Below are 10,709 nucleotides of genomic sequence, written 5' to 3' on the forward strand. Positions count from 1 at the left end.
AGAGACTGTTTCATAAAATAAACCAGATATCAGAAGTATCTCTGGCCCCTACATGCAAAGGTACATGTGTGCAATCACACACACACACACAGCTGTGCCTATACATATGAAGGCACATACATAAGTACCACACACAAAAAGGAATATTTATACACACACACACGTACACACACACAGAGAGACACACAGAGAGACAGAGACAGAGACACAGACAGAGAGACAGAGAAAGAAAATAGAATTCAACACTGGAGAAACAATATGAACAGCATTCATATACGGTAAAGATAGGCAGAATATTTCAAGTAGGAGACATTCAAAGCTGGTAATATTACTACATTTTATTATGATTATTAATGATTATTAAAGAAATAATACTAAAGGCCCACAGGGTTACAGGTAGTTTGCACAAAGGGGGAAGTTCTTCCAGATAATGCAAACTTTAGACAGTAAAATGATCACAGCAGGGAAGCCCTCATTCAGTCTGGAGGAATGCAATTCCACTTGGAGAAAATGGGGGAGGCTGAACACAGCCTGTTTTCAATGCTTCTACACAACGGGACACAATGAGACAAGTGGCCTGGACTACACTGGCCCCATGCAGGGACACAGGTGACAGCACACCTCCACATGGAATGGGGCCATGTCTGTCTGAGAAGGGGTGAAACGTCAGGGATGTCAGAAAGAGAATGCAATTAAATGACTCATGCCAACAAGTCTGAAACTATTTCATGTTTATTAAATCAAACGTTCCCAAGTATGGATTTCCCAGGGTATACATACAGGAAATCACAGGACGCGAGCTTTAACTGTACACGAGACCTCATATATAATATCCCTGATGATCCCATACTACATGTGCGATAAATTCCACAAACAAAACATTCTCAGTAAAGTTTTTCTGATGCCTCAGAGATGTGAACAAGGAATTGATAATCACTACAATAGCAGTGTCATGTCACCATAGATTTAGAAGATATCATGAAGTCATTTCATGGTGGTTGAGCTTCTTTCTTCCAGGTGTTACGAGAATAGCAGGGATAGAAGTGATGATTGAACACCATCCTTTGCTTCCTGCTTGTTTACGTGAACCTTGGTGGTATTAAACATCTAATTAATATTTGTGTGTATATATACGACATATAGTTTAGGAAAGAAATTTAATGCTCAAATTAATCCTAATACTCCATTTAAAAAATATTCTACTTACAGTTTCTTCAGTGACTCTCTTTTCCAAGTAGTCCATTAGTTTTCTGGCTTCCTCAATAATAGCTTTTCGGCGACAACACTTAATAGCCTGTAGATTCTAAAACCAAAAGCCATGTTTAATTAGAAGCCATCTTGGTTCACAATTTTGAACAGTTACAGTTCAAAATCAGTATGTATTACAATAAATGGAATGGTCAGTAATTAATCCAAAGTAAAAGTACACTGTATACTATATGAAAATCAGAGCATCCACCACAGAAGTATGGAACTGCATTGCTGAGTACAATATTACTACAAATGGAGATACAGAAATTTGTGTGATCATGATGAGAAATGTTTATGACCATGATGGAAGGTTCAACAATGAAAGGATTAGGACACACTACATCAAACCTGTTGCACTAAGCAGAGTACCTTGGTGAAATGTACCTGTAATTCCATCACTCCAAAATAGTGGCAGGAGGATCAGTGCAAGTTCAAGTAAAGCCACTGCATAGTGAGCTCCAGGCTAGCCAGGGCCACAGAGAGAGATACTTGCTATAAACAAACTCTTGTGACATGTGGTATAGAAAAATGATAAAACTATTTAATTATTTCTTTCATATTTCAATAACTTTAAGTGAATGCAGAACCAGAAACAGCCCAAAACTTTAGCATTAGAACTGATGACCAACTTGCTGAGCTATGCAAGTGAAATGAATCTTAATGCCTATGGCTCAGTAGAAGGACTAATATTTTGGTAGGAAAACAAAAGAAGAGACTGGAGAAGCATGACTGTATGGTGATGCTATACTGTGCAATCTGGATATAATAACAAAATCTTATAGGCAGAATAGGAAATGCGTACACATTGGAGTGGGTGTGGGGAGGAAGGGGAAAAGGAAGAAAATATGAAGAAGTTAAAGATGATGACAGAGGAGAAGGAAGAGAAAGGAAGAGGAGGGAGGAACAGAAAGTTGGAGGAAGACAGGGGCGGGGGAGATGTCTGAGCAGTCTGCAGTATTACCATACACAGAGAATGGAGAGTACTCAGGAAGTGCAGCCCTGACTGAGGATTAGACTAACAGCTACCTCAAACCTGCAGTGTGAATTTGTAAAGCTTCCCCCCACAAGGACTACAGCCTGATACCCACGACTCAGAAGCACTTCAAATTGGCTGCTCTGCATACATGTATCCCAGTGTACACCAAGTATTACAGAACATGGAATAAATTCTTTCCACGCGGCTGTTTGGACCTATATCAATTAGCCTGGATGAAGGAAATTCAACAGGAACACAAGGCATTAAACAACAACCCAGAAAATGAATCTGAGCGTACAACAGTTAATTAATTCCAGAATAACTATATAAATGTACTTGGCCAAGTTCAATGAGGCTGAGAAGAATTGGATAGGATGCATTGAAAACAGTAGCTAATTCTCAATATACTGTTATCTTCACTTACAGTTTTGCCTCATCATGCTGATGGGCCTTGTCTTACCATTGTAATTGTCCACAGGAAAAAATATAATTACAGTTCAATAATGCAGAAAGCACAAGGAGTCAAGAAACAAAGGGTGTATAGACTTCCTACATTGATTTGTCACTGTCCAAAAGAAATCTGATTATGGGAGAAAGCCATGCTATAAAAATCAGAACTTCCCCCAAAACAGTAAGTATAACTTTGGGCAATGTTACCAATGTATCAACTCCTGCTTTGAAAGGAACCCACAACCATGAATGAATCCTTAAAGGAGACACTCAGTTAGTAGTTAGATTTACCTGACATGGTAACACTAAAAAAAGAATGAAGACGTCCACTATGTTCATAGCAGCCTTATTTATAATAGCCAGAAGCTGAAAAGAACCCAGATGCCCCTCAACAGAGGAATGGATACAGAAAATGTGGTACATCTACACAATGGAGTACTACTCAGCTATTAAAAAGAATGAATTTATGAAATTCCTAGCCAAATGGATGGACCTGGAGGGCATCATCCTGAGTGAGGTAACACATTCACAAAGGAACTCACACAATATGTACTCACTGATAAGTGGATATTAGCCCCAAACCTAGGATACCCAAGATATAAGATACAATTTGCTAAACACATGAAACTCAAGAAGAATGAAGACTGAAGTGTGGACACTATGCCCCTCCTTAGAATTGGGAACAAAACACCCATGGAAGGAGCTAAAGAGACAAAGTTTGGAGCTGAGATGAAAGGATGGACCATGTAGAGATTGCCATATCCAGGGATCCACCCCATAATCAGCATCCAAACGCTGACACCATTGCATATACTAGCAAGATTTTATCGAAAGGACCCAGATGTAGCTGTCTCTTGTGAGACTATGCTGGGGCCTAGCAAACACAGAAGTGGATGCTCACAGTCAGCTAATGGATGGATCACAGGGCTCCCAATGGAGGAGCTAGAGAAAGTACCCAAGGAGCTAAAGGGATCTGCAACCCTATAGGTGGAACAATATTATGAACTAACCAGTACCCCGGAGCTCTTGACTCTAGCTGCATATGTATCAAAAGATGGCCTAGTCAGCCATCACTGGAAAGAGAGGCCCATTGGACACGCAAACTTTATATGCCCCAGTACAGGGGAACGCCAGGGCCAAAAAGGGGGAGTGGGTGGGTAGGAAAGTGGGGGTGGGTGGGTATGGGGGACTTTTGGTATAGCATTGGAAATGTAAATAAGCTAAATACCTAATAAAAAATGGAAAAAAAGGTATGAACACTATCAATGAACCCCAGTATGGAAGGAAAGAGAGCCAGTGTTTTTATTTGCCCTCAAAAGAAGATGACCAACACACCTTCAAGTGTCGATCACATAACTCCTTAAATTCTTCTATTTTCTGCATATGAATACTTTGAAATTGTTGAAAAAGCTTCTGTTGCTCATCAAGTATATCCTACAAACATAAAGCAATTAATGACATTTCATTAAAATGGCAGCTTAGCAAAAATAATTCCATATTTCATCTAGACACGATAGTTTGAAACAAGTATTTTTGACATTTTGACATTTGATTCGCTTCATATGACTGGAATGCTAGGGCAGTGAGGCAGGAGTGGGTGGGTGGGTGAGCACTATCATAGAAGCAGGGGGGGCATTTTGGCCTTTCCAGAAAGACTAGAGCACACAGTGCCACACTAACAGGGTTATATTCTTTAAGACTGACTTCAGATACTGCCCTGTACCAATATAAGGATACACATCTAAAACAAATCTTTGACAAAATTCTTTCCGATACATATGGACTTCTTCTCTCCTTCCACTCCCAAGAAACTAAGGCACAGATGTAAATTATTTTTCTGAGTGAGCATAACTAGCAAGAGACTGGACGGTGACTGCGATCCACTTGGTGGGATTCCAGAGTCCACGCTCCTGACCTGAGCTGGGCTGGACAGCATCTCCATACCCCTTAGTAGTTCCCCTTCTGCTTCCCCACCTTTGGAAGTCAGAATCCCCAGGGAGCAGCTCCATCCTCCACCAGGAAGAAAGAGCCCCCAGAGACAGCACTGAGTCCAGTTACCAGTCCCCCAAAGCCCATTCTCATCTCCAGGCTAAAGGTGACTCAGTCACCATCGCAGGTCCATCCATCACTGCATGGGAACCTTTCCCTCTTCTCCTCTGGGACAGGGCCTGTCTGAACTCCAACCACACTGGCAGCTAAGTCTCCACCTGCTTCTCCACAGCCCCATGAACTGCTCTCACTCCGCATCCCTGATCACTGTGTCAGAAGGCTACGTGGGGCCCTCCTACTCTTTGGCATCTCCACTGTGTCGATCCTGAAGGGTCCCCTCTCAGGATACAATCCCATACCTCCTCCTGCACTCTGCAGACAGTACCTGCTCATCCCCCCATGCCTGTACCATGCGGGCTCCTAACCCATCATTACCCTTGTCATCTTCCCACAGAAGGGAGATAAAAAACCAAGTCAGGGAGGATGGCCAGTTTCTCCCCTCCACATCAACCACCCTCCTTGTCTCCCAGAGCTCATGTGCTGCCCCTTCCCTCCAGACCTGCTGCAGGAAGCCTGTGTTGCTACCTCTGATGCTGAGGAAATGGACTCCTTTAAAGGTAAGCCTGATACTCACAGAGAGTTTTCCAGCCTGTTTCTTGATTTGGTCTACATCTATATTCCACATCATAACCAAAGTCAAAAACTGATGAGAATAGTCCTTATAAAGTTCCTGCCTGTAGAAGACAACGGTGAACACTGTGATATTCCTTCTCGACATGAAGAAAGCCCATCCAAACCAAGCATGACTGACGTGCCCTCACTAAAGCTTCAGAGGGAAGACTGGGAAAGGGCATCTAAAATATTCTGACAGGGAAATGGAAAATAGGTGGATTTTGTGGTTTTACACTAACAGTTTCTGTTTCCTGTTGGATTAGAAGGAAGTCACTTCAAATACCTTAGGTTTATAAATCTTAGGGAGAAGTGTAATTAATTAGTATCTGAGTAACATTCCACAAGTATTCATCTTCCTGAGAAGCACAGCTTCTCCTTTATTTTCTCCTGCTGAAGAATTGGTTCTGTGAGGATGCATACCCATGACCATCAGAGAATTCTGCAGAGGTTTACCCACTCTTCCTCACTTTAAGGCAGGGCATACTTTTGCATATTTGTAATTTACTAAAGGGTCAACTCTGTTCCATAAATGTATAGATTATTCTTCTACAAGATTCATCTCTTTTTTTCCATATGATTGAGTATCTGCTATATGGAATGTGTTTTGAGATACTCAATGTTAACCTGGACATCACATTCAAGGGTCAGACACAAATTCTTTATGGTGAATAAGTTCAAATATATTAAATTGACTAGACCAAAAAAAAAAAAAAGGTCATCCTTACTGACAGCTAAGCAATACAGCTTACTCTGGCTATAATGTGGCAGTATAAGCTAAAAGGAGTACCCAAGCCGTACTAAGTTTTGACCAGAGGCTCCAACAAACAGAAAATATCAGCTAGTCCTTAGCAACTGGTTTATTCCCAAGTACTAAGAAATGTATAAAATAGGAAAGCCCAGAGTCTTACCTTCGCTCATGCTGGACTTTCAAGAAGTGGTCAACATTCCACTCAATGTTTTGGACAGTTTTATTTACACTCACCCCATACTTTCTCTTCCTTTCATTTAGAGTTTTCTTACTGGGCCCTGTATTGAAAATCCTTATAAATATTTATTGTTCAGTTAATAAGGTAAATACTACTGCACTCCTGTTAGAAAAATCTTTGGTACCAACATATAGCCACCCTTTAAAAAACCAAGGGTATTCCACTCCTTCTTGTTAGTGGAAATTTATAGCAGCTACCACTGTAATTTGAAAACCTGATACTTGTACTTTAAATGTATAACACAGTTAGAGAGATTTTCCAAAATGTACAAAAATATTTTCAAAAGTATTGCTTGATTTCTCTACAAGAAATCATTTAAAGCCTCAATTTAATCAATGCACAAAGTATCCTCCAGTTCAAGGACACATTAAGCAGAACTGTTGGGCTGATTTATGAAAAATGTGAGAGCATTCCATTTACATAGTCTTCAAATGTTCACAGATTATTGCAGGGTGAAAAGAAATGCTGTATTGAACGTAGTCATTGAGGTTTTTAGAAAAACATAACAGAAATCTAGACAGTTGAACTGTTTAAGGAACAAAATGAACTGACTCATGGATAACTCTATTGCCAACCTGAGGACGGAAACCAGAACCTTGAGTATAGTAGGCAAGTGCTTTCCTACTTAGCTAAAACCCTGTATAAATCCTGGACAATTTCTAAATTGAGGTCTATCATATCAAAAACTCTAGATTAGTTCTGAGTTTGACCTTTACCACAGATCATCTGACATAGCAGGTCAGAGCCAGACTCATTCTGATTATACAGTGCTCACATATTAACATTTGACTTTAATTCTGCATGCACTGTGTGTGTGCTATTTATACAATGTAAGCAAACAGTAGTGAGCTGTTTCAGAGTCCTTGGTCCTCACTACCCCACCACACAACAAAGAAATGAGATAAGCACTTACAATAACTGACATTTTAAAAGTAAAAAAACAAACAAACAAACAAACAGATTTTGTCACTTACTTGTGACAAAATCTGGAATATAGATAATTTCACCCAGTTTTCTAAGATTTCACAGTATATAAATAAACAAAACAAAACAAACCCCACACTTTTGGCCATGATGATACATGACTTTAACCCAGCACTTACAGGGCAGAGGCAGATGGATCCCTGTGAATCAATAGGCCAGCCTGGTCTGATACTGAGTTAGCCAGGGCTACATGGTTAGACCCTGTCTCAAAAGCAAAGCAAAGCAAAGCAACTGCCACCATTTGTAAGCACAATACTCCTCACCTTGCATGCTCAATCAAAATCTCTCAAATGAATTAGTAAAGAGCACTGAAACAGGGCGTATATAAGAACAAGTTATGAAACTCCCTCCTATTACCTACTGATGAATAATGCTTCCTGGTATCGAAGCACTTTAGTTTTAAACAACTTTCTAAAACTACTAATGGCCCTTAAAGATACACCAGGATATTTTTTTTGCCATCATTTTCTGTATTTTTAGCCTGAAAGCATTCCTACTGGCTTTGAATTCAATGTAGATAATATACCATGTTTCTTGTGGAAAGGAGTGTCCTCTGTCTCAGAATTTACACGGAATATGTGTTACAGGAGCATTAGTGTGCTTTTCTGAAGTACGTTACCAACAATGAAAATTCCCTTCACATCACCTGGCTTTGGTCCACCTGTTCCATGGGAAGAACTGCTTTCCCCACAAGTTTCAAGGGCCAGATTGTTTCCTGCATTGAATAGAAAAAAACAAATAACTTTCAAGTTATGTCTGCCATTTTGATCATCGTACATGAAGAAATTATGTGCACTAAGGGGTTTGTGCTAAATGTATATATACATCAAAGTTTTTAGAACACATATAAACTGAATCATGTTTGTGTATGTGAGAAACAATGAGACACTGGGGATAACTATGGAAAAGACCTCCAGTTTCTAATCATTATAAACCATGCCCTTACTATGAGACATGTTGGCACAGGCCAGGAGAGGCTCTATGATCCTTGCAGCTCCACTAATGGTAAGAACACCACTTGGGAACCATAAGTCCCACAAACACATTCTGAAAATAGTTTTCATGTTTGAAATGTCATGTGATTCTCAAGAAATTACCTGTGCTCCACCTAAATGCATCAGACTATACTTTGGGAACAGGGCAGAAATGATCTTGCAAGCATCCTGACGTTTTGTGTTTTGTGACAAGGTCCACATAGTCTAGGTTGGTCTTGAAATTGCCATGTAGGTGAAAATGACCCTGGGCTTCTGATCTTCTTAATTCCACCTCCTGAGGATTAGAGGCTTAGACTACCACATGTGGTCTTATACAGTGCTGGGACCTTCTTGCATATTAGGGAACTTATCTCCACTTTGGGGCCTACTCCCTCACCCCCACCCTCACCCTGTGGTGTTTTACCTGGGTTATTTTCATGAAGCTGCTGTGAATCATTAGATGGCAGAGCAGGAGTCACCTTTGGTTGCTTGGGAGGTCTGCCCTTGATTTTGGAAGCCATGACTATAGTCTCCCTGCACTAGACAGGAATCCTGAACATTGTATGTGCAAAGACACATTAAAGATACAAGAAGCTAATGAAAGCCACAGGAACAGGCATCAGGTTTCCACAGGGTTGGGCCTGAGTGTCCCTTTCTATTTGTCCTGGAGGAACGAACTGGAAGGGATTGAAAAAGAAAAACAAACAAACAACACCCCCCCCAAGTGCCTCCAGTCCCACCCCCTATATTCCATCCTTCCCGTGCCAAGCTTAAAATTGGGGCTTACTCTACTCCCCCACCCCCAAACCCTAGTTGCCTCTGCTCCTCACTGCTCAGGTGACACAGGCCAGGGCCCCACCCCCTCTCTCCAGATATTTGTTGCTAGTACCTGGTCAGAAACAGGGTCACTGTATGAAAAATGACCTGTTCTTACCTGTAGGCGGCACTTCCGTTTGAGAGCTGTACTCACCAAGTAGATTCCAGGTGCACCTCAGGGCACCCAGCGATCCATGAAAGCTAGTGACAGGCAAAGGGTTACGAATTGTAGGTACACACTTCACCTACCACCCTCCACACTGTCCTGCTCAGTCCTCCCGGGACCGTTGGCCCTCGGGTCCTTTCGCAACCACCCTCGGGAGCTTGTCCAGTCCTAGGTTGAAGTGAGAGTCCAGATCATCACTTCACAGGTTAGCCTGGTTCTCACCTCCTCCCTCAACAGCCTTGAATCAACTCTAGCCTCACTTGGATTACCCGGGGGTTCCTTTAGAACCTTTACAACGGCCTTGAATCAACCCTTAGCCTCCTCACTTTGATGAACACAGGGTGCTTTACCACAGCGTCCCTTCGTCCCTTCGTTCCTTCGTTCGGGTTAGTACTTCCCTTCCGCGTCACCTTCCTCTGACACTGCCTCACCACAATCTCCTCAGAACCCTTTACCTCCCAGGAAAAAGCCCCTACTTGGTTAGGCCCTGCCTTCCGGCGCATATGCCTCTCTGATTGGCTGGGACAGTGCGCATGCCCTTGAGGCTGACTTGACTTCGCCTGCTCAACCCCAGCCCCCAGTTGAGGTATTAGGCGCTATTGCTGTAGTCTTACATGCCTATTGCCCACCAGATTTTCTGTAACAATTCTTCACAGACTCTCAGTTTGGCACATGATCCAAGGACAAGGAATACAACAAGACTAGCCCACGGCCCACGCTTCCTTCTCTATTGATAAATGGGACAGTACCTGTCTCCTGCATCCTCCTTTAAACCACACTTCCTGCCAGAGGAATAGCTTTACCGCTTAGCCCTCCTGTCTTAAAAGTCCCTTTCCTGAGCTGGAGAGATGACCCAGTAGTTAAGAGCACTTGTAGTTCTTATATAGGTTGCGAATTCAGTTCCCAGAACCCACATAGCAGCTCACAACCATCTGTAACTCCAGTTGCAGGAGCTCCACGCCCCTTCTAGCCTCTTCAGGCTTCTGCATACATGTGGTGCACACACATTTGCTCAGGTTTACATTAAATAAATACTTTTTAAAAAGGAAGGAAGACAAAGCACTGGTTTGTGTGTTTATAAAAAGGTAAAGGGGGGGGGAATGTTCTATGTAGGCGTGGCAAGGTATCGGGGGAAAGTGGTGCTTCATTGGGTCCATGCTGAGGTATCCCTTACCCCTGGAGGGACCAGCCACACTATGGTATAGTATAGAATACAGTTTATTCAGGACATGGGGAAGGGAGAGTGTGAGAGAGAGAGAGAGAGAAGGAGAGAGAGAGAGAGAGAGAGAGAGAGAGAGAGAGAGAGAGAGAGAGAGAGAGGAAGAAGATGGAGGAGGGGGGAGGAGGAGGGAAGTGGAGGCCAGCCATGACACATGGAGAGAGAGCAGGTAAGGAAATGGGGACAGGGGAGCAGGAAGGGAAGAGCAAGAGAAAGAGAGTAGCAG

The 10,709-nt window shown here is 42.2% G+C and overlaps 1 protein-coding gene across 3 annotated transcripts; it reads right to left on the reverse strand.

The window, feature by feature from the left end:
* Positions 1-714: 714 nt before the first annotated feature.
* Xlr4c (X-linked lymphocyte-regulated 4C) lies at positions 715-9,769 on the reverse strand. Of its 3 annotated transcripts, none has more exons than NM_183094.3 (9): positions 9,615-9,769; positions 9,217-9,299; positions 8,707-8,834; positions 7,955-8,023; positions 6,247-6,364; positions 5,301-5,400; positions 4,013-4,111; positions 1,208-1,303; positions 715-1,089 (listed from the first exon to the last, which is right to left on the reverse strand). In NM_183094.3, exons 3-9 carry the CDS (start codon positions 8,801-8,803, stop codon positions 1,021-1,023), a joined length of 648 nt encoding a protein of 215 aa, NP_898917.2. In that variant the 5' UTR covers positions 8,804-8,834; positions 9,217-9,299; positions 9,615-9,769; the 3' UTR covers positions 715-1,020. The 3 variants fall into 3 exon arrangements, with proteins under 3 accessions (NP_898917.2, XP_030107367.1, XP_030107366.1); XM_030251507.1 differs by having other exon boundaries at positions 9,253-9,299; positions 9,615-9,749; XM_030251506.1 differs by having other exon boundaries at positions 9,591-9,748.
* Positions 9,770-10,709: the final 940 nt, after the last annotated feature.

The sequence above is a fragment of the Mus musculus genome, chromosome X (genome assembly GCF_000001635.26).
Source record: "Mus musculus strain C57BL/6J chromosome X, GRCm38.p6 C57BL/6J".
Classification (NCBI taxonomy): domain Eukaryota; kingdom Metazoa; phylum Chordata; class Mammalia; order Rodentia; family Muridae; genus Mus; species Mus musculus.